The 24739-nt window shown below is 38.7% G+C and overlaps 2 protein-coding genes across 2 annotated transcripts in view; both read left to right on the top strand.

Annotated features, from left to right (window-relative positions):
• The first annotated feature begins 76 nt into the window (after positions 1-76).
• On the top strand, positions 77-10662 carry DCAF16 (DDB1 and CUL4 associated factor 16). Its single transcript, XM_011365036.2, has 3 exons — positions 77-241; positions 3650-3743; positions 7623-10662. Exon 3 carries the CDS (start codon positions 8205-8207, stop codon positions 8853-8855), a length of 651 nt encoding a protein of 216 aa, XP_011363338.1. The 5' UTR covers positions 77-241; positions 3650-3743; positions 7623-8204; the 3' UTR covers positions 8856-10662.
• A 12201-nt stretch (positions 10663-22863) lies between these two features.
• FAM184B (family with sequence similarity 184 member B) overlaps positions 22864-24739 on the top strand; it is a 72564-nt gene continuing 70688 nt past the window's right edge. The window contains exon 1 of the mRNA XM_023533944.1: positions 22864-23010. Coding sequence (XP_023389712.1) covers positions 22864-23010 — 147 coding nt within the window. The remainder of the gene's footprint in view (positions 23011-24739) is intronic.

The raw sequence follows: 24739 nt of genomic DNA, 5'->3' as shown, positions 1-24739 counted from the left end.
AGATGGACCCACCCACCTCAAGCCCTGCGGTTCGGACGCATGCGCCCCGGGCCTAGCCAGCCGTTTTCCGGGTGGGCAGTGGCATTTCTACGAGGCGGGGACAGTTTGCTCGCCCGGAAGTGGTATCCGTTGAGAGGGTGAGCCGAGTGGAGATGCGACTGTCGGGACAGAGTTGGTGGCGCTAGGCCTCACCTGGTCGTGCGGCAGGGCGCGAGCGAGAAAGGAAAAAGATCCTACATGGGTGAGAACAGAGAATCCACTGAGGGGAACAGTTCCTGCTCCGACTGAAGCGGAGCAGGGGGTCCCGGGAGGAGGGGTTCGCTTGGAGATCCTGCGGAGAAGGGAAAGATAGGGCGTGCTGCGGAGCGGGGCAGCGGCCCTGCTTCTCCCGAGCGGGGAGACGTACCGGGCCTGCGAGGGGGCCGTTCCGACGTCTCCTGATGGAGGCGGGCCGCTGTCCTTTTAGGCTTTGGGTCCTCGGCTGCTGGAAAGTCTGTCCGCAAAGGCGGGTGGCAGTGTGGGAACCGCTGCGAAGAGAGGCACGGTTTAGCTTAGACACGCAGCTTATTCCAGGTTTACCGGCTTCGCACAGGGGAGCGTAACGGCGATGTTCTCAACAAAGAAACACAGCAGGGCAACAGGTTTAGGGTGTCGGTTAAGATCGAGGAATTTGGATCGCCTTCGAGCAGGAACTAAGCCATTAAACTTTTTTAATGGAATTATGTCACACCCAAACAAGCATCTCAGTACCCACAGCCAGCTAAGGAAATAGGTAATAAAGCCTCCCATTCACTTTTTTTCCTATTAAATCACCTTTCCTCCCCAGTAGTAACTGATTTTCTTCATTTACTGTTAATTTTTATGTGTTTACGATATATGAATACATCTCTAATAAGTATATTCTTGTTTTCATGTTTTAATGTTATATGACTAGTCATATGCAACTTGTTTTTTCAATCAGTGTTTTTGAGATTTATTCATACTGACACTTATCATGATAACTTATTACTCTTCATCGTCCCTTATCTGCCAGACACTTTTTAAGCACTTTATTTAATTAATCCTTACCAACAACCCCTGTCAGGTAACTTCTATCTCCTTTTAAGCTGAGGAAGCTGAGGCACAGACGGGTTGCCTGGTGTATGAATATTCTGTTGTATGAATATGCCATAATTTATTCATCCATTCTCCTCATATGCCTAATTCCTGAAACATTAGGTATTCAAATGCTAGTAAAGTAATAAATATGGTAGTATTTGGGTTGTCCATAATTCCAAAATTATCTAGATGTCAAATTTCTGAAAGACATTTTAGGTTGATTAGCTAGAGTAGAAGCATAGAGGCCTAAGCATACATGTAGCATACTGATAACATTTATGATTTCACTATAGCCTAAACGTAGAATGCCTAGAAAGCTGCGGTGAAAGAAACCTAGAAAAGGCATTGATTCTTTAACCAAGTATGTCCAAATTATTATTTCAACATTATCAGCATAAATAATTAATGACAATTTACATTTTTTCCCTTACCAAGTCTTTGAAATTCGGTATTACTTTACCCACTATTACTAACCACATTTCAAGTACTCAGTGGACACAGAGGGCTAGTGGCTACAGTATTGGACAGTGCGGAATTATATTTATTTTGAGAACCACTGTATATACCATTTGTTTTTCATGTAAAGTCAACTGGTAAACTAAAAATTAGAACAAACGAATATTTGGAGGCATTTTTATTATCTCGTGGGCTTAAATTGCCCAGCTCTCTTTATGGTTTGGGTGCCTAACTACTTTTGTTGCTTTGTTTGACTGTGACATTTCTGATATGATTTCCTTTACTGTATTTTACTTGGCTATGTTGCCACAAATGAGAGATGACTTCATTCATACCATCTTGTCAGTTATTAAAGGATGAGGCGTTTGGCCACCAGAGGTCAGCCTAACTATATTTTGATGAGCTTTTTTGGGGGGAATTAATGTTTTTGCTCAGTATTTTTTGAACATTATAATCTGAAAAGAATTTTAAAGTATAATAGATTGCAAAATGAAAAGGCAGCCTTTGGGATGGGAGAAAATATTTGCAAACTATATATCTCAAAGGGGGTTAATATACAAGATATATAAGGAACTCATGCAACTTTAATAGCAAAAAAAAACCAAAAACAAAACCAATGAGCAAAGAGGGAGCAGTTGATATCTTGCTCCCTGGCATGTTTTCAGATTGGTTCAAATAAATTCTTAGAAAAGTTCAAAAAAAAAAAAAATGAGTAAAGGACCTGGGTAGACATTTTTCCAAAGAAGGCATGCAGATGGCCAAATAGGTATATGAAATGGTGCTCAACCTCACTAATCAGGGTAATGCAAGTCAAAATCACAGTAAGACAATCCCTTGCACCTTTAGGACGACTGTTATCAAAAAGAAAAGAAAACCAGGGTCGGCAAGGATGTGGAGAAAAGAAAACCCTTATGCCTGTTAGTGGGAATGCAAATTGGTTCAGCTATTATAGAAAACAATATGGAGATTCCTCAAAAAATTAAAAATAGAGCTAGCATGTGACCCAACAGTCTCACTTCTGACTTTATATTCAAAGGAAATAAAGTCACTATCTCAAAGATATATCTGCACTCCCATGTTTATTGCATCATCATTCACAGTAGCCAAATTATGGAAACAACCTAAGTGTCCATCAGTGGATGAATGGGTAAAGATGTGAGGTCATGCACACAAACACACAATGGAATACTATTCAGTCTTTAAAAAAGAAGGAAATCCTGCAGTTTGCAACAACATGGGTCAACCTGGAGGACATTCTGCAAAGTGAAATAAGGCAGCCACAAAGACAATTAATGAATGATCTCATATGTAGAATCTAAAAAAGTTAAACGCATAGTAACAGAGTAAAAGGGGAGTTACCAGTGGCTGAGAGGTAGAGGAAACGGGGAGATAATGGTCAAAGGGTACAAACTTTCAGTTTTAAGATGAATAAGTTCTGGAGACCTAATATTCAGCATGGTAACTATAGTTAATATATGTATACTTGACATTTGCTAAGAAAGTAGATCTCAAGTGTTCTTAACACATAAATGGTAACTGCGAGGTGATAGATATGTTAATTGGCTTAATTGTGGTAGTCATTTCAGTTAATATATCAAAACATCACATTGTGTTAAATATAATTTGCCAACTGTGTACTTCAATAAAGCTGGTAAAAAATGATAAATTAAAACTTAATAGTCTCACTGTCTTAAGCTTACCTATTAACTTCTATTTTCAGTGCTATGGGAAAAAAGAACAAATAACAGCAACTTTGGGAATAAATCTCTTCCTGTCCTTGGTAAACTTTGTTTAATTAAAGAAATAACAAAACTAAAGAATTTATGTGGTAAGGTTATTTAGTTCCAAAATTACAGGAAAAAAATATTTTTTAAAGGTAAATTATACATGGAGGTATATAGAGTAAGTGCAGTTAATTTGGTTTTAATATGGGAAAATTATGCACATGAAATATAAAGGAATAACAGTGATGGGTTCACTCTAGGGTTTACATATGCCTTCAAAGAGACTTTGTTATTTCTGCTGAAAAAGTAGAGTGAGCCTTTTAAAGCATGCTTTGAGTAACAGAATGACTGAAATATACTCAATCTTGCAGATGGAATCTGGTTGAAATGAAATAGTAAAAATATAAGAGGACAGAAGAATTAAAAGCCAACAGCTTCTCCTGTCTCAATTAAATAAGACTTATGGTATGTTCGAATTTTCTTTTTGTTTTTAGGTTGAACTAGGTGGTAATAGTATAAACTTAAAAGTATTTGCATTCACGTTTTTTCCTGCAGATGAAGTTATAAGCAGTTCTCTTTATTTTGCTTTAGTAGGATCTTTGTTGATCCTACCTTTTAAAAAATTGTTTAATTTGCCTTTGTCCAACACATTATTAAGTCACTTAAATATAATTCAGGTATTTTTGTAGCCCTAGAATAAAAATAGGATATGCTTGTATAGGTACTTACAGCAGTCCTTAATCATTCCCTCATTAATTTTTTCAAAAAACCTAAGCCCCTGATATATGCCAGATACTGCTGGGAACTGATATATAAAAAGAATGTATATAGAAATATTACTGACACGAAGTCATACCATATGACCTTATTAACACAACTCAGTGTGTATTTGGAACTAGATGTTTACTGAGTTACATTTTGGAAATTACTCCTACAGAATGATGTAAATGAGCTGTTGATATTTTGGTTTTTGCTTTTTCCATTTAGACCTATGCTTTTAATCCAGCTGTGTTGCAATGTATACTTCTAATGTGCTTTTACCACATTTTACCTGTCCACTCCTCCAGTGATGGAAACCTAGAGTGCTTCTAATTTTTTACCATCAAAGACCAAGCATCAGAGTACATGTTGGTCTTAACGAGAATTTCTTTGCTACATATACCCAAGAGTAGAATTGCTAGATCATGAGATGTGCAAATAGTTTGGCTAAGTAGTGCTGCCAGTTTGCTCTTCAGAAAGATCCCAGTCTACAATCGCACCAGCAGGCTGGTTCCTGAAGGGATTCCTTTAGTCTCCTTACTGGCACTTGACATTGTCCAGCTTTCTAATTACCAAACGAATAGAATAACGTGGTATCTCTTTACTCGTCATATCGTCAATGGCCTTTGGATTTTCTCTTCTGTAAACTGGATATTTTTGTCCTTTGCCTATTTCTTTATTGAGGTTGCTACTTTTTGTTGTTGATTTGTAGTTAACTTCGTTCTCGATGTCTTTATTTAGTTCAGTCATTAATCATCAGAAATGATTAATTTTGATGTGATTGAATTCATCATTTTTTGATCTTGTGTGTTACATTGTGAAAGGTATTTATGTAATACATTTTCTAGTTAGTATTACTGATATGGAAGTTAAGAGTGCCTAGATTCAAATCCTCTCACTAAATGCATGACCTCGGCAGGTAAATTAAACCTCATTGTAAATGGGGACAATAAAAAAAACCTATCTTATAGAGTTGTTAGGAGAATTTAAAATGAGTTAACATTTGTGCAGTTTCTAAAATAGTACCTGGCAAATTGTTAAGTGCTATATAAACAAATTAGTGAATAGTCATAGATTAATCTCATATCCAGGAACTTTGCTGAACTCTTCTATTAGTTCTAATAGTTCATATGTTAAGTCTTCTTTTAATTAGATGACCGTATATCTATAAATTAATAGCTTTTTTCTTCCAGTTCTTATATCTATTATTCTTTTATTATAACATTGATTAGAACTTTTGGTTCTTTGTCAGTATCAATCATCATGGTGATCCTTATGTAATTTGATTTTTAAAGGGAATATGAAAATTTTTGGTTGATAAACTTTTACCAAGTTGAGAAAGTAACTTTTTCTTGCTGGTTTGGTAAGAGGGTTTTGTTTCTTAAAAATAAATAGGTGTTGATTGGGAACTAAGAAAAGTTAAATATCCATGGTTGATAAAATGATCTAGGTGTTTTTTTGTTTTTTTGTGGGTTTTTTTTTTTTTGGCTTTATCACTGTCGTCATTTATATTTATAAATTTTCTGAAGTTGAGATATTCTTGCTTTCCTGGGATAAGCAAAACACTATTAGTTTTGTTGGGTAATATTTGGAATTTTTGCAAGTGAAATGAGCCTGTACTGATTTGGTTCATATCTAGATTTAGAATTAATATTTTATTATCTTCTTAAGGACCTAGTCAGTTTATGTGCTTTTTCTTTTTTCTGGAACAACATATAAAATATATATTTTCTTAGAAGTTTGGTGGAACTCACTTATAAAACCACATGGACCTGATGTTTTTAATAGAAGGTTGTTACCTTTTCATTTTCTTTAATATTTACTAGTCTATTCTATTGAAGTTATCTGTTTCTTCCTCTATGAATTTTAGTATTTTTTATTCTTCTAGAATTTAGCCATTTCATCTAGATTTTAATATTTTAGCATGTTTGTCATGTTTTTATTTTGAATCTTTTATTTTTAAATCTCGTTCTTGATAAGTCTCACCACTTTCATTTTTTTAATTCATGATCAAAATATTTTGGTTTATCAGTCTTCTGTTATTATTTTATATACTTTTTCATTTCTATCTTTATTATTTCCTTTCTGCTGATTTTGCTCTTGCTCTTTTGCATTATCTTGAATGCTTAACTTGTGAATATTTAAACTTTATTGTTTCCTCATCAGTGTATTCAAAGTTATAAATTTCTTTTAGGTACTGATTTGCTCATGTCCCACAGATTTTGCCTTGCAGGTGTATATTATTATTCAGTTTTAATATTTCTTAATATCTTTTGTAATCTCCATTTTAACCCATGAGTTATTTAGTTTCTCAAAATAGGAATACTTTTAACTAACCTTTATTATCTAATTTTATTGCATTATGGTCAGAGAATTTAGTGTGAATGAAATTGACCTTTTGGAATCTAGTTATATATTATAACTTAATGCATGTTTTATTTGTGTGTTTGTGTATGCTCAGATATCTATTCTGTTTGGTGTAGAGTTCTGTATTCTTATATAGTATCCAAAGCATATTGATATTTTTAAGTGGCTTTTTTTTTTAGCTTTTTATATCTCCACTTATATTTCTTTCCCCTGCAGTTCTATCACTTGTCACTTGAGAAATTTCGAATATGTGTTTTCAGGTTCATATGTGTATGAGTACAGCAGGTCCTTGAATGACATGATTTCGTTCAACATCATTTAGTTATAACATTGATGAGATGTCATAGGAACCTAACTCTTGTTTAGATCAGTTAGCCTTTGGCAGAACTGGCTTCACCAGTTTTAACATCATTTGTCTTAAAGTTGCAGAGCCCTTCAGTGACTTTAAGAGAGGATTTAACTGTATGTCACTTTATTTGGTTCCTTTTAACCAGTATTACCGTCCATCTTTGTCCCTTGTATTTTTTGGCTTAAAATCTTTTTTGTTAGATATTAAGATTGCTATCCCAGCTTTGTTTTGGTTCACAGTTGCCTGATATATCTTTTTTCATTATTTTATATTTGACCTGTGTCTTTTGCTTTAAAGTATCTTTTGTTAGCACATTATTGACTCTTGTTTTGTTTTTTAATCCAGCCTGTTTGTTTTTTAATTGAGTTTCACCTATTTACATTCAGTGTAATTTCTACTATATTAAGATTTATACCTGCTATCTTATACCTGTAGAGTATGGTCACATGAATGCAATCTCTGGGGTCCCAGCCAGATTCCTAACATCTAACAGCTCTACAACCAGGACAGGTCCCCTAAAACTAATCCCAATAAGCACATCTAAAGGTAAAAAGATACCTTTTATAGCTCTCTCTTTGGAGTTTGGGGCATCAGGGATCTGCTTTTGCAGAAGTAATTTTCTGGGCTAGAACTGCATATTAAAAAACAAGCTGGTTCAGATATGTACCATAAGGATTAAAATGGCCTCAGGCTCTTCTTCCCAATTTTGTGATTTTAGGAGCCATTCCCAATAGGAAAATCTGCCTAAGCCTATGAGATAGGAAAGCCAATAAGGCTTCTTATTCTTAAATACTCATAGTTAAATGTGCAATAATGTTACCTAGTGCTTTCAGGCTTTAGTGTCATGTGTCTAGTCTTCTCGTTCACAGGTTAAGGCTACCTTTCCAGATAGTCCAACAGCTAAGTTACCAGTTTCCAAGGGCATTTGCGCCACCTGTGGAAAACATCGGATCTATGCACACCACATGTCCTTGAGAACTCATCGCTCCAGCCTCCTGCACAAAATTGGCTGCACCAGCAGACAACGAAGGCAACCACTGAGTTTCTTTTCATTACCAAGTAGATGTAATATCCCTGCCAACAAAGTAGTGGACACAAGTGTCTCTTCCCAATATCACAACCAGTTGAAACCACGCTAAGCAAATCAGCTTGACTAGATGAGGACCCCTTCTCTTCTTGGGTAGCCTGGACCACTGGTAAGTGACTAACACTTTTACACACTGAACTGGTCCTGAGAACTGAGATGTCTTCTTTGTAAGTGAAGAATACCCAACATAATCTCAAAGAACTGCACAGTGATGCGAACCAGAGGCATACTTTGTGTGTAACGGACTGAGAAACAGACAATTTTATTGAAGGGATTTTTCATCTTTTGTTTCTATTTGCCAGTGTTAGTGTTTTGCTGGCTTCAATTGTTACCTTTTTCTGGTTCCTTCTTTTGTTTTATTCAAATGGGTCCCAGAAATCCCTCTCCTGACCCTTTATCAGAATCAGAAAGTGAGGAAGAAGAAAGCGCTAACTACCTAAATGAGAGTTCTGGGGAAGAGTGGGATTCCTCTGAAGAAGAGGACCCTGTGGTGCCCAACCTAACACCTCTTGAGAGTCTCGCTTGGCAGGTAAAGTGCCTTTTAAAATATTCAACAACTTGGAAACCTTTAAATCCTAATTCCTGGTTATATCATGCTAAACTCTTGGATCCAAGCACGCCAGTCCATATACTTCGAGAGATAGGTCTAAGACTCTCCCATTGCTCCCACTGTGTTCCCAAACTGGAACCAATTCCTGAATGGCCACCTCTGGCTTCTTGTGGAGTCCCACCTTTTCAAAAGCCCCTTACAAGTCCCAGCCGGCTTTCTAGAGATCACGCCACTCTAAATGGAGCACTGCAATTTGCCACCAAGCAGTTAAGTCGAACCTTGAGTAGAGCCACTCCCATACCGGAATACCTAAAACAAATTCCTAATTCATGTGTTTCTGGTTGTTGCTGTGGCTGGTTAACTAAAACAGTTAAGGAAACAACCCGCACTGAGCCCATCAACACTACTTATTCTTACACTGACTTCCAAAAGGCAGTTAACAAACTCCTAACTGCATCACTATAGAGATCCACCATTTGTTCTGCTGCCTCTCGTGTTACACAGCCCAGAGCTGAGAAACGAATGCCTTCTCAACCAGACTTTGCCCTATCCTGACAAGCCAAAGGGCTACCAAGTACTGATTATATACCTGAGGGTCCCCTCACTCAGCTACAGGAAATGTGCATTGTGAGCGTTCCCTTTGATAGACCCTGTGGATAAAATGAGAACTTCAATGGAGAATTAGTCAAGAGGGACCATATTGCAGCAGATAAGTTAACTATTCTCCACACTCAGTTATCCCCCCAATTTATTCCGCATATCTGAATGGACTCTAGCTAGATAACTAATTGTTAATGGGAAGGAAAAGATAGGCTACTACCCTTTTGTTACCCAACCTTAAGAACAGCTATTGTGAAAAGTAGGAGGTTAGCTACTCCCAGTAACACTTTGCTGAGCATATTCTTCTCTGACATTAATTTCTAGGGAGGTAGTTGAATTAAATTAAACAACTGGACAAAAGAAAACAATGGGTCTGATTTATCTCCCAGCTTTTATATAGATAAGCCTACCTGCAGGGGTTCCTACTTTAGGGAGAGGAAGTGCAATTTCAAACCTCACCTACACTACTCCAGACCTATTATAGTACTTGCAATTACAGCATAAACATTTTCTATCATAGGCTCCCCCCAGTCTGTCTCTGGCTAAATTGGCCTGTAAGGTCATACCTGGGGATTAAACAGACACCTGTTCTATAGGGAATATGTTTCCAGCATCTTGACACCCAGACTTTAGTCAAGAGGAAACAAAACATTCCGAAAGACCAAAGGGAAAGCATTAAGAGAGCATTTATGTTTTCAGGGCTAACTGCTAGTGGATTATTTCATCTGTGTGTTTCCTGGAGCAGTACATTATGCACTTTCCACACCCACTGCACACTTTCCAGGAACACTTCAGACATTAAAGAATCTTACTACTGAAAATCTCAGCCTAATGTAACCTGAAGTCGAAGACTTTTTTAGCATCGTTTTTCTACATAGATTAGCATTAGATGTAACCAAACAAGGAAGAGTATGTACCCTTGTAAATGAGTCTTGCTGTGTTTATTTAGATGTCAAAACATAGTAATAGACATACATAAAATGCATGAGACCATTAAATCTTTTCACACAACCTGCAAAAAAGAGTGAAACCTGTGAATAATCCTGATTGACTGGGCAGCTAAAGGATTCAGTAATTAGATTGTTAAAGATATATATCCTCTTCCTTATTTTAGTTTTACTGCTTCTTATTCTCCATAATTAAGTGTTGTATACAATGTGGCATCAAAAGATTGAAGCATTAATGGAATCACAAATCCTATAAATGTATAGCAATTTTAAGGAGAGAAGAATGTTTATAACCTAATGAGTATTTCTGCTGAGCTTTAGTTGTCTTAAAGAAAAAGGAGGGAATTGTAGGTAGAAGAAATATTTATTCATGGAAAATTACTGAATTGAAACCATATCATACTGTTCGTGTAACTGAATGTATCAGAAAATGTTCCTCTGTAGATGTTCTGTGAAACCGGTTTTTAAAATGTTACAACCACCTGTTTTTGTTTTTGTTTTTTTAAGGGGGAGGTGGGAAGAGATAGGGAGTTCTGAAAATTAAAATATGTTGATGTTTATGTAACCATATGTTCCTTTTTCTGTGTGTGCGCGTGTGTGTGTGTGAGAGAGAGAGTGTGTGAGAAAAGTGCCTTGCTCATAAACACATTTCTGCTATTCACTCCTAAAGGAAGCCTTTCCCCAGCTTTGCAGCTGAATAAACCAAGAGCTTTATACATGCTGAACAGAGTATGGTCATTTATTCTCAAATGAAATAGATCTCAGTTTGCTGAAGGCATATTCAGCATTTACTAAGTGCTGAATACAGTCAATAGATGCAGTGTCTGTGTCTATACAGTGTCTCTGATAGGAGGTGACTTGGCAGCCCTAGAAACGAAGCACACTCTGAAGAAGATGATGTGAGATATTCAGTCAAGACCTGTATTTGAACTCATTTGTTAAGTAATTCCAGGTTTCAAAAAAGGGTAGTTAACCTGGATAATAAGCCTTAAGCTTTCACTTTTTTGTGTGTGCCGTGGGTGTGGGGTTTACCACTTTCATACTCCCCCTATGTGGCCCTTTGGTTAAATGTAGTCTCTATAACTAAGATCGATAAAGAAGGGCACATTTATTCTCTATTTACAAAAATATTTATCAGAGGAATAAGGAAACAGCACTTCTAAACCAATGGACATTAATGTCACTTAAAGGTGTGATTCTCTTGGTACAGACAGGCAGCCTCGTTTTGTTGGAGCTGTTCAGATCCCTGCCGCCCAGAAGACCACAGCCAGGTCTTTTAAACCCATCAGCTTCCCAAGAGAAGGAAGAAATCAGTACATGGCAGGAGGAGGACGGGTGTTCCGTCAGCTTTAGGGAATTATCCTGTGGGGCTCCTGTCACAAATCCCCATCTGAAAAAATTTTCTCTATGATGAAAACGGTGTTTTGAAATTAGAATAGATTGTCAAAGCAATTTAGGGACCTTAGAAGTCACTTGGGTTATTACTGATACCTCAATTCCCTAAAATATCTCTCATTAGAAATTTAGTCATCTAATAACATTATGGAATGCCTACTATAATCCAGATACTGGGAGCAAAATTAAATAAGATACTATACATAAGAAATTAGTTTTAAAACATATTGACCCAAGATAAATTATCCTAAAGCATTTGGCCATTGATGCCATTTCTGCTCTCTAGGACCACATTAAATAAGCTTAATCTTTATATGGGCCTTAAAATATTCGAAAGTGGAGCAGCCTTCCAAATGTAGTATAAATTCATGTGGAGGGCACATTCCAGCAATTAAACCCCACAAGGGAAAGTCAGCTTAGGAAACAGGTAAGTCGGTATTTTGTACACAGATTTAAGATGTATATGCTAAATTCACAAAGCAATGGCATATAAATAAAGGGGCAGAAGTATTTTGCTCATATGGCTGGAGTATATAGAAAAGCCCAGAAAGTGGGTAACTTCTGACTTATGACAGCTTTGTGCAAGCTGCTGACAGATGAGTCCACCAATGAGCAATATCCATTCAACTGAGGGAAATTGAGGGAGCTCTACTAAGTGAAACAAACTACTAGGTATTTCCTTTGCGTCAAAAATATCTATGGTAAATCTTTGCCAATTTCAAAAGTTAGTTAATGGCTATATGTTTGAGTCTGATCATTGTATGTTCTATGCTCTTCCTTTCAGTTGGTGGCAGCTGTGGGATTATATAAAAGTTTTGAAAGAGACCAAAAAAATGGAAAGGATAAGGGTACTACATTGACCTGACACTCGCTAGCTACTGAGCTCCTGTTAGCTGTGAAAGCTAATACAAGCTGTTCTCAATGAGACATGGGAAAAGAATGCCTGATTTAAAAATAATTTAAAATAGTGTGGCAGGCAGGTAACCAGAGTTGTTGCTTGTAAAATGCATAGAGGCAGTTTAAAATGGTTAGTGTCAGTTTAGGGTTGGATCAGTAAATTGACTGGAGTTTGGGCAGTTTATTTGGGAAGACATAGATGACCCTGACATGTGATATGAAAATTCTTGGGATCATTTGGGAAATGATACCCTATTCCCTGGAGTAGGACATAGTAATCATCTAGGAGACTCAGGATCCTCATTAGTCAAACAAGATGAAAACTGAGTTCCTAGTATACACAGAAACCGAGCTGGTATGGTATCAAATTAGATTTCAACAGAAACCAGATGGAAGAGTCTTAGAATAAGTTTGTAAATTAAGGGGCTGGTGATGTCTTCTTATTTGAGGGGAAATTATCTTTACGTTAACTGCTAATCCCTTGCTTAAACGCTACCCTTCTAACCAGTGTCAACTTTGGAACCCGATACTCCAATATATCAACTAGTGTTTTCCAATGCATTAATTAGGTAGTGGTCTAGTAGGGGCAGCTTCCTTTGGGAGGTACCAAAACACTGGAACAATCCAAGGGCATAGCCATGTTCCACCCAAAAAGACCCTGGATTGGCTTTATGATTGCAACCAGAATGACTCGATAAGGCGGCAGAGTTCTGGTAACACAAGGGGGCAACCACAACCAGGGGACACTAAATTCCTGTATTAATTGAAAGCGTTATTGTTGGCCCCAGCCTAGGCATTCTCATGGGGACTTAGCACAACGTGGGTAATGTGGTGGTGGCCCCTGGCTGCCTGCCTGGTAGTTGTGTAGAATTTCCCAGTGGCTTGAACGCTTTGGTCCAGATCCCAATTTCCTTTAAACTGTTTTTTGTTTTTTGTTTTTTTATGATGTTCACTTTCTACTTGTGACACATTGTTTCCTTAAATATGTTGGGTTGCCAGTCTTAGCAAATAAAAAGTACAAGATGCCCAAATAAGTTTTAATTACTAGGAAAAATGTTATTTAACTGAAATTCAAATTTAACTGGCATTCTGTGCTTTATCTGGAAGCCCTATAAATGTGTTAGTAGCATTGATTAAGCTTGGGTTGTAGTCGTATAATTGTTCCAGGGGAGCAATCTGAGTGTTCCCGTTATGTGGTGTTTTCTTCCAAATACTCAATGCCAGGAGATGGAGGCTAACAGTTAACACAAGGTTAGAACTGTTGCAGAGAGGTGGAGAAAGAAGCCCAATGGCAGATATGACAGTTTTTATAAAAGACACATTGTATTAGGCTAAAATAATCACATAATCATTAAAACATTTGCAGACATTTATATAATTTTTAAAAATGTCGGTATTAGGTAGATTGACTTTGTTTTGGGTGAGTGTGTGTGTATTTTAAGCAGTTAACTTTCTCACTCTTTGTCATGAAAGATTAAGAGTATTACTTTTTTTAATTTAAATACTTGATAGCACAGTTCTGGCAGCCATTCTTCATTGCAAGAAAGGTCCACAGATCTGAAACACCATTCTTTTCCTTTGAGAACCCCCAAAGACTCAAAGATTTGAAGAACAAGGTACCCTGGAAAGCAGAGGTAGGAGCAAAGTTGGAAGCCAGGGGATTATTTGAAAGTTTTGGGGATTTATTTGTTTTGTTTTTTATTTTTTGGGTGGCCAAGTGACTATTCCTCTATATAGCCAAACTCTAGCAGCTTATTCCCTGGAGAAATTGAACCAAAGTCCCAGTTAGACTTAGAACAGGGACCTGGGGAGAGTGATGGTGATAGTGAGGTGTGACACTGGAAACAGGAAGATTGAAAGAATGTCAGTATCTGAACATCATGAACTGTCTGTCTCTTTAGTCCACCCAGCTACATAATCTGGCAGCCAGGCTTATACCCAGCCCTGCTCACCCCATCCAGAAACATTATTAATAAAACAGCTTACCACTTGATTATGATTATTTGTTACTGTAAAACCCAGAGCCCACAAGCCTCCTCATTCATACACAGCTTTCAGTCACATGAACTCACAATAAACTGATAGCCAAGAATCACTAGACGTTTGAAAATACTTTCAACAATGAAAGATGAATACCAAAAGAAACAGAAGAAAAAAACTAGAAATAATGAAGGGAACATAAAACCCTCAAGCTATAATAGTCTCAGAAACAGAATATATTGCATCCATAAAATAATAGCATGCTGTAAAAAATGAACAACAAGATAAAAGTATTGGAATAATAGAGTTAATATTAAACATTCAATAGATGTGTTAGAAGATAAGCTGAAGAAATTTCAGAAAGTAGAACAAAAAAGCTGAGTTGGAAAACAGGAAAAGGACAAAAGAAAAATGAGAAGATCAGAATGGGATGCAACATCTGATTAATAAGACCCCAAAAAGAGAGAACAGAGAAAATAGGTGAAGAGAAAAAACAGCATTTCCCCGAAATGTGGGACATGAGTCTCCTAAATTAAAAGGATCCACTTAATGCTCAACATAATGCGTTAAACACATACAAGAGCATACCATATTTCGAGGTTAAAAAAGGTCCTAAAGGCTTCCAAAGGGGAAACAAGGTTTTCATAAAAGGATGTTTTCAGAATGGCATTTAGATTTTTGGTAGCAACACTGGGTGTTAGAAGATTATGAAAGCAAGTCCTTCAAATTTAAGAGGAAAAATGAATCCTAATCTGGAATTCTGTATCTAGACAATCCAATCAAATTTGGGGCTAAAATAAAGTTTGGACTTGCATGGTTTCAAAATTTTACCTTACCATGTACCATTTCTTAGGAGGCTACTGGAGGATGTGCTTCACCAAAACAAAGGAGTAATCAAAGTAAGAAGGCATGGGCTCCTGAAAACATAAGATCTCACAAAGGAATGCAATGAATGAAAGTCCCAGGATGACTACTATGTCCAGTAAGTAGGATGGGGGTTTTAGGAAGTAATGTCTCTAGAAAACTTGGAAGAAACTGTTTGAGTTTATGGAAAGTGTAGAGAAGAGTGAGACAGATGTTGGGACCTTAGGGGAAAAGAATAAGATAAGTACATGGGAAACTAGGTCAGTGGTAAAATGAGGCAATTAGAAGTACACCAAATACACACTTTTGGATGAGTGTCACTGTGTCACACAAATTTGAAAATTTTTTCTTAAAATGTAATTATTTTATTAGTTTTAGTAGTCAGATTTTAGAAGTTTGACATTAAAAATATAGTACAATTGTAGTATTGGCAGCAATTTGATTAATCCTTCAGGCATCATAATCCACAATTGCAAGGTGCTCACCTTCAATAAGATGTGCACCGCAGAAAATTTTTTCAGAAAGAAAATATAATTCAATAACTTGTTTTATATAAAAGGAACTTTGTTCCTTACTTAGGCAAATCTCAAGTTTTATTTACAGAAAGGATGCATAATCTACAGCAGTAATTTCCACAAGTTTTTCATTTAAATTTTAGCTTCTGCTGGCTCAAAAGCATAAGGAATTAAATATTTTGGAATTTCTTATTGTTTTTCATCTTCCATACTGTTTTTTATTCAAGATGTCATATCCAGTGACAGGTCCATAATGCTTTAGATTTTTTACTGTGAGTTATGGTTGAGGTTTTTTCTATACTTTGTTTATATTAACATATAATCTCAGAATAAATTGACAATTGCAAATGATTATATGTGGTGATGTTTTTTCTTTGTCATCAAATCTATTGAGTAAACCATGCCAGACCAATTTGTTCATCTGCCTTTTTTTTCAAGTAAGGGATAACATACCTACAATGAAATACATAAAATATGCCAATCATAAGTGTGGTTGATGATTTTTCACGTATGTATACACATATCAAAGTACAAAAGGTTTCTGATTGCCCAGCACCCTTTCCCAGTTTATACTTCCCCCAGAAATAACTACTCTTCTAAAGATCAATTGGTTTTACTTGTTCTCAACTTCATGCAAATGGAATCATACAGTATATACTGTTTTATGCTTGGCTTATTTCATCAACATAATAACTGTGATTCATCCTGATGTTTTCGTGTTATCAGTGGTTCATCTTTTTATTGTAGACTATCCTGTTGTATGAATATGCCATAATTCATTTATCTATTCACCTGTTGATGGCATTTGCATTTTTTTCAATTCGGGGCTATTACACATAAAGCTGCAATAAATATTCTCGTACCTGTGGTTTTTGTGGGTATGTGCACTCATTCCTCTTGGGTCAAATTGCTGTAGAGGGAAATGACAAGGCTTGTTTGCACCATTAAAGCAGTCCTCAATGTGGGGTGTGGTACCATCCTCAAAGCATCACTTAAGTGATTGTTTAAAATGTCTTACCCAAACCTACTAGGTCAAAATTTCCGATATGGGGAGTCATAAATATTCATTTTTCACAAGCTCCTGATAATTTGTCTGTTTACCAAAATTTGAAAAGTTCTAGCTCCATGTCAATATTCTGGACAATAAAAGTAAGAGAAAGAGAAATTGAGAAATGGCTATGTTGAGATATTCAGTCATAGGTCATTCATTTTACCAATACTTAATTTAGTTAAAAACTTTTGAGTGTCCATTGGGTACAGAGCACTCTACTTCTTATAATAAGGGGAATTAAAAAGCTTCAGTTCCACTCCTTTTTTGAGCGTTAGAGAGTTCTATTGTTTAATTACCCTTGAACTCTAGAAAAAGACCAGAAAGGCAACAGTATTGAGCTGTCAGATTCATTCCCTGCCTGTTTACCCTAAGGTGAAGTCTAATGTACTTTGTAAATTGGTTGTTAGATGTGTCAGGTACAGGAAAGCCTACTTGTGCCCTTGCCTGCTCTTAGCCCATATACTCGACTCTTATCCCTGTGTTTCACACCTTTGTTAACCGTTAACAATTTTGAGTAGTAAGATAAATAAAAAGCAACTATCAGTGCTGTAGTTCCCAGACATGTATTGCCCACGAACTGTTTCCAGAACAACCGTGGAGTTCATGGTGACCATATTAAGGTTGCTATAATCTGGCTATAATTGCCACAAAACATTTTATTCCAAAATGTCCCATTCCATGGTATTATGTTGATATACTGTAATCTTGGGAAATGTTGCTATTTTGTGACTTTTTTCTTTCTTTCTTTCTTCCTGTGGGGATGAGATGGAAGACCTACTACCAGGCTACCTCTAGTGAAACCCTGGTACTACTAATTAGTGTGTGTTAGGATCACAATAAAAGCATAGTGCCAGTCTAAGCTGTGTGTTCATTTCTTGAAATTGTTCACTCAAAAAAAGGGGGATGTTTAACAGAAAGCTGTAGCTTTCAAAAATGAAATAAATGATATATGTGCTTCACAGAAATGCAAAGCTATGAGAGTGTATTTTAGGGACATGCAAAGATGAGTAGGACTAAGTAAGGCAGAGTAGGGAAAATAGCCCTCTAGGTAAAAGGGTTAAGGGAAGTACTCAAGAATGTGATCTTGTTTTTAAATGAGTAGGAGAAGTGTGATAGCAGTAATAATTGCAAGTATGTTAGAAGAAAAATCACTAAGCAAAGCCTAAAAGATTACTTAGTAAATTTCTAAAGAAATCACCTAAGGCAGCAATTAGACTATCAGTGTGGTAAAGATGAATTATTCAGTATCTGTTGGGACAACTGCTTAGCCATCTGGGAAAACATAAGTCTGAATTCTGGCCTCACTCCATGTATCAACATAAATCACAACTAGATAAAACATGTAAACTTTATTTTTTTTAAAATGGGACCATAAAAATATTAGGAGAACCCAATCTTGGATGGGAAAGGCCTTTCTTAGCATAATGCCAGAAAATGTAAGAGAAAAATATCAGTACAAAGATTTTGAATAAAAATTCAAAATATTTATAGAACATAAGAAAGCTGAAACAAATGACTAAATGGGGGAAATGTTTGCAATGTATATTATAGGCAAAGTGCTAAAAGCCCCTACAAAGAAAAGTCTGGTAATAAGTGTTAAAAATGATTAAAGAAGACAATTTAGGTGATACAAATTTTATTTAACCCTTCATGAAAGGTCCGATCTCCAAAGAGAACCGTAAAATGGGGCCGAAGACAGGAAGCTTTTATAGGACAAACAACAAGGAATAGAAAAATAGAAAATATCTGATTGGCTGGGTCCATGTAGTCAAACTTGTTTGAGGTGAAAAGGAACAAGGAAATAAGTATATGGCCAAAGCCGGCTCTGCATTTGAGGACTAGCTGACTGGATGTACTGCATTTCTGGTCAAGCAGAGCATTCGCAGGAACACAAAGTTATCTAAGTTTCTGTTTGCTGATCTGGCACCTTGGGCAGGAACAGGTGCATCTTGGGCCTAGAAAGTTATTTCAACATAAGGAAGAAAGGTAGGCAATGCACAAAAGGTGTAATTCGAACAACTGATCGACTTGTGGAAAGGTGTTCCAGCAGCCCTACTAATAAACAAGTGGTTTAGCGGGAGACACTCTTCACCTATTTAAAGATATTTGAAGATCAATACTGGCTAGCTTGGGCAAAATACAGGAAAATATACATTTTTTTTTCACTATTAGAGTGTAAATTGAAATAACTTCTGAAGAACAGTATAGCAAATATATCAACACTTAAAATTTGCTTACTCTATGAAACTAGTTTGTTCTAGGATTTATTCCTATGGAGCTACTTGCACATCCATGCAAAGATCCGTGTATGATGTCGTCTAGAAGTTATCTTGATGCAATGGTAGCCTCCAAATACACTCTTATCAGGCAGGCTACCCTAGATGTCACAGCCAGGATCCTTTACATCTCAAATTAAGATGCTGGAACTACTTGGTTTATTAAATCACTTTAAAATAGAAGTCAATTGCAAAGTACAGTGAAGGTTAAGACATTTAGGATGAGGCACCAGGGAAATGAGAGGACCACATCACCTGAACCCTGTATTACGCAGTATTGTTATGTCCTGTCTGCTGTACCAGCCTTCACTTCTGATAGTGTGGTTATGAGAACTACAGCTAAAATTGAAAAGGGCTGAGCTGATGGGGGATGCCTGGAGTCAGTACATGCTTGCTCCGTCGGAAATGTGCAGGGGGCAAGTATGCCTGTTTGATGTCCTGCAGAGAGCCACGTTTTTCTAATTGTGTTTCTGGGGCAGAACATACTTGGGGCCAGAACGGGTGTCAACAATGAATGGCAATTTTAGGGATGATGTAGCTGTCGGCTTGAAGGTGGCATTGTTTTTACCTTACAATTTGGACTTTCCATCTTTTTCTGTTAGTGACACTTGTTCGTTCCATTCTTTTTATATAAATTCCATTCTATCTTGTCTTATAGTATACTACCTGTACTTAATACACATTAAGAATTCTATCTCATTTAAGTTTCATATCTTTTGGGGGTTTTTTTGTCTTTTAAAACAGAATTTATTCTTCTCATAGCAAACATACATTATAAACATATGCAAAACATTTTGCTTAAAATATAAAAAAATTGTTCAGTAGGGGATAGGACAAATAAGTTATTATAAATAATGGAATTACTGGCTGTCAAAAATGAGAATATGGACCTTTATTGGCAAAAGAAAAAATATGTCCATTTTATATTGAGTGGATAGGGTTCAAAAACATTGACAGCATCCCATTTATGTTTTAAAAATACATATATGTACATACCATTTTCTAGGTGTGTACAGATAGATGTCTAGAAGGATCTCAAAATATTAACAGTAATTTTCTTTGTGGGATTTGCTTTTCATTTGATTTTTGCTTTTCATTTTTCTGTATTATTACAGGTGAGCTGGGGGGGTACTACTAGAAGCTTACAGTTTTATAATCTAAAGAAAAAACAATGATAATTTTAAAAAGTTTTCCATTGCCAGCATTGTGCTCTGAGAAAAACAGCCTTCGAACTTATACAGACTCAGATCCATTTACTAGCTGTATAAAATTGGTTTGTTAGCCTCCCTGAGCTTCGATTTTCTAGTCTGTAGAATGAGGATAATAAGTACCTCGCTGAAGGTAAGGACATGTGCAGAGGGCACAGCACATTGCCAAGACCACGTTAGTGTGCTAATAAGTGCTCTGCCACCCCTATATTTGAGAGAGTGCTGAATCCTCTTCTGCCCTCCATTTCATTCCTGATAGTGTGGAAGGACCTACCAATCACAGTGCTAGAAAGTCCCAGCATCTGCAGAGGACCCTTTCCAAGACTGATCGGTCTGCAGTACCAAAATTACAGTAGCTGTGGTCCAGCAAAGCCTGGTAAGGGAATCTGTTTTTCTACTATCTTGTATTATAAAGTTGAAAGTATAACATGGCCTACTGGAAAATATTTTGGTCCCTGGACCTAATAAGATTGTGGTTAAGTAACTAAGACTTGAGATTAGACTGCAGTAGTCCTAAACTTTAATGTGCATATGATCATCTAGAGCAGTGGTTCTCAATTCTATTCACTCAACATCACCTTTTTTATAATATTTATGTTGCTATTTTGAAATTTGTAGATAATTTTTAAATTATTACACACATTTTTAAAATTAGTATAATTTCTTGACAGTAATAGAAATAAAAGGAAAGAATAATTAAATCATATGTATTTCAATATAGAAATGCTCTGGCGTGGTTAACTTTATGACGATGGAGTTCTCAGATGCTTGCAGACACAGGTAGACTCACCACCAAGGCAGCAGTTGTAATACAAGCATATTGGACTGGCAACCAAATACCATGAGCCACATGGCCATCGATAATGCGATTTTCCAAAATGGCGAACAGCTTTTGGTAAAGTTCTAGACCAAAAAGGCTTATTTACCTCTAGTTTACACAGTGGTTGAATTCCTGTAAAATTTAGTATGTATTAACACCCTGAAGAATATATTTGAAATGCGTGATTTGGAATTTAAGTAGAGAGCTTGTGTAAAATATGGATTTCTCGTTCTCGACTCCAGAGAGTTTTGACTCAGAAAGTCTAGATAGGACCAAGAATCTACATCAACCTCCTGGTAGTTATTCCGATTCAGGCATTCTGTTTTCTAAACAAATTAGGGCTGGGGTGCGGGGTTGAGTTCTAGAGAGGGAACCTTAAACATAAACTAGGAACCGGAAACTCTGTTTGGTCATTCGTATGTAGTGTAATGTACTGGGGCAAAAATAAGGAATTTAGAATAGGAATATCTCAGTTCCAGACATAAGTCTGCTACTTGTAATTGCCTGAGTTGGTACAATTTTTTTGTATCTATTTCTTCATCTGTATAAGTGGTTATTATTACCTGCGGATTATTATTACCAGCAGTGTGGAGGGGTGGACGGATGGGGTTGTGGTTTCTGAGAGACCCTTCGAAACTGGCTTGCTTTATGATTATTAAAACTCTTGATATATGGCAATTTGTAAAATGAAATATATTAACCATGCTAATTGCTTATTATGATGACTCTATTATTCACGCTTTCCGAAAATCTAAATGGGGTGCTGTCACTTTCCCAAAAGCCCACTGTTTGAAACCAAAGAAAGCAAGCCACAAAGAAATCTGGCCCGCTAACCTCTCCACTTATCAAACAAACGGAGGGACACCAGCTGCTAATCCGGTTGTACGGGTGTGGCCGAGTCACTTCACTTTCACTGGCTTGGTTTCCTTAGACTTTCAGCTCCATGTGACTCAGTTACTCCTCCGTTCCTCTTTGCCTCCTTCTTCTCACACCTGCCACCATCCTCTCTACCTTTCTGACGACTTGCTCTGCTTTCCTACCGCTTCACGCACTATGCGTTCTCATCCCAGGTTTCAGACACCAGCTTCTCGGCCGCCGCTTTGGCTTCTTCCCTTTGTTTGGTGATCTCTGGCAATCCTCCCGCAACGTCTGGGCTCCTCCCCAAAATGGGGGGAGGGGACTCTCGTTTGCAGCCCCTGCGGGGGCCCACACTGTGCATCCCAGCCCCCCTGCACCTCCTCGCATCCCCGCGACCTGCTCTCACCTCCCGGCATCCCGCCCCTACCTCCGCCCTCAGCCTGGAGCTCCGAGGCTCCCGAATCGCAGGTTGAATAAGGTGGTGAAGGGGTCGGGTTCCTCGCCACCCAGTTCAGCCCCGCAGCGCATCGCCAGGGTCCCCTCTTCAGACCATGCGCTCCGGCCGCCTGAGGCCGAAGCCTGCTCTTCCTCCTTAGCCCGGGATGCCCACCAAGGGCTGGGTCGGTCGCCGCTGAGTCTGGAGCCAGGCGCCACCCACGTGTCCGAGAGCGCCGCGCCCGGCCAGCGCAAACCTCTCTACAGCCAGTGAGTGGCCCCGCGTACCGTAAGCTCTACCGCTGCAGGCGAAACCCGCACGGGCCGAGGAGTGGCGCACAGATCGCGACAGGCACGTGCGGGTCCCCGGCGCCTCGCCGCAGACGCGGGTGCCCGCAGAGCCAGCCAGCCGGCAAGAGCGCTGGAGTAGGCAGAGTGGGCGCGCGGGCGGCGCGGAGGCGGCCACCCGGGGAAGCAGGGAGCACGCGGCGGTGCGGGCGGCGGGACTGCAGTGCCGCCTCTCCCGAGGAAGCCCGCACGCTCACACGTCCGCGCGCGCACGCACGTGCACACGGTGGGCAGCGAGGACACCAGCGGGAGCCCTTGAGCGCTGGCCGCGGTTTAGCGATGGCTTCTGCCCTCAACAGCAAAATTCATGCACCTGGGACTTGCCAGGGCTCCCACGCGGATGCCCACGGTGGCGCCAGCTGGAGAATGGATTGCGACTCCGAGATGCACGTGAAAATGTGCAAGAAGATCGCCCAGCTCACTAAGGTAAGGGGAGGCGCCGCGGGCTGCGCGCCTCGCGCCCCGCGCCCTGGGGAGGGCGTACAGGCGCGCCCAGGGGAGGCTCAGGCCGAATCAGGGCTGAAACTTTGTCTCGGAGGTCAGCCCGGAAGGGAAGCTGTCCTAAATCTTGGTGCCTTGACCTTCTGGAGGCACCATCCTAAAGCAGCTGAGAGAGGATCCTTGCCAAGGAAACTCCTACAGCCTGCGTGTGGAGCAGGTGGTCTGTGCTCCCAAGGTGGAAATTTGAATCGAGTTGAACCAGAGCTGGTGTATGCGTGCGTGTGTGTGCGTGCGTGCGTATGTGTGCGTGTACGTGTGTGTGTTTCCTCTGCTCTAGAGATCGTGCCTAGAATATTGTGATTTCATTAATCGCCGTACTTTACAGTCGGGGAGGTCACGTGCGCTCCATTTGAACACTTGATTTATTTATTCCTTCATTCAACAAATATTTGAGTCATTTGTTGAGTGCCAGCATCTTGCGTGGCTCCGTACTAAACCTGGAAGTCAGCCAAGGGACTTACTATCAAACGGGGTGCAGATGTGTGTGGGAGCGTAAATGCAGAAGTGCACGATTCACCATTTAATTACGGGATAACAGAGGACCTTGGGAGGTCAGCCAGCCCATCTCCTCACCTCATCTCAGGGCCCTGACTGAACCTCCACGGACTGTGGTATCTTTCTTATGAAGACCAGCGAGAAGATACTGTAATTCTGCCCTTTATTAACCCTCTGTGGCTTCCCAGTTGGGAGCTCCTTGTAGTAGCTTTCCCTCCTGTTCTTTGTGTGTAGATGGAAAACAACATCCCTCTCTGTCTTCTATATAAGGTTCCTAGTGCTTGAATTTAGTTGTATCCCTTGGGGTTTCCTTTTGATCTAATAAACTGGTACAATGCCTGCTAGTGGAAGGTCAGGTCCACGTCCTGTCCAGTAGTGATCTCTTCCCTGACTATCTCCCTCACACTTCCCCACATCCACTATTTTTGTAGGATCACAGGCATTTTTCTCCCTATTTTGCCAGAAAGAAGAGAGCACAGGGACTTGAAATAGGACATTAGCTACCTTCTGCCACCTCCTCCTGTTAACTTCTCCACATTCTTGGCCCATGAGCCTGTGATCTCTTTAGTCAAGGATGGAAAAAGGGAATGGCTGGCACCACTGATCTAATCTACATTCATCTAGTGACATTGACCCCAAAAAGTACTGATTCAAGGCACTAGACACAGTATAAGGCATCTTCTCTAACTTCAAAGTATCTAAAATAGTTTTGGAGAAACCAAGTTTGAGAAAGAACTAAAATATACTTCTATATATTCAGTTGCTAAAATGAGTATTTCAGATGATGAGTGCTATAGAAGTAGCAACAAAGGATAAGCTATGGGTAAAATCAGTTAGGAGAGATTTTATGGAACAGATGAACTTTCAATTCAGTGTGATTTTATGGAGTGCCTACTATGTGCGAGGCACTGTGCTGAGTATTGATGGCATAAAACTAAGTGAGACAGGGCCCCTGCCCCTGTAGTTTTGACAAACACATAAACAGATCATCTCGATGTAGTATGGTAATCATTTCACTCAATATTTATGGCACACCTATTGTGTGCCAAGCACTGACGATAGAGCAGAGAAGAAAGCAAATAGGATCTCTAGCGCATAGAAGGCAGTATTTCTCAAAGTATATTCTACATTCGAAATCACAGTTGATTCTTGTTAGGTG

Source organism: Pteropus vampyrus, unplaced genomic scaffold (genome assembly GCF_000151845.1).
Source record: "Pteropus vampyrus isolate Shadow unplaced genomic scaffold, Pvam_2.0 Scaffold5, whole genome shotgun sequence".
NCBI classification, from domain to species: Eukaryota; Metazoa; Chordata; class Mammalia; order Chiroptera; family Pteropodidae; genus Pteropus; species Pteropus vampyrus.
The sequence above is the reverse complement of the archived record's forward strand: the minus strand, read 5'-3'. Positions and strand labels throughout refer to the sequence as shown.

Coding starts and splice junctions, on each gene's coding strand:
- DCAF16 (XM_011365036.2), top strand. CDS start 8,205: ATGGGTCCCAGAAATCCCTCTCCTGACCCTTTATCAGAATCAGAAAGT.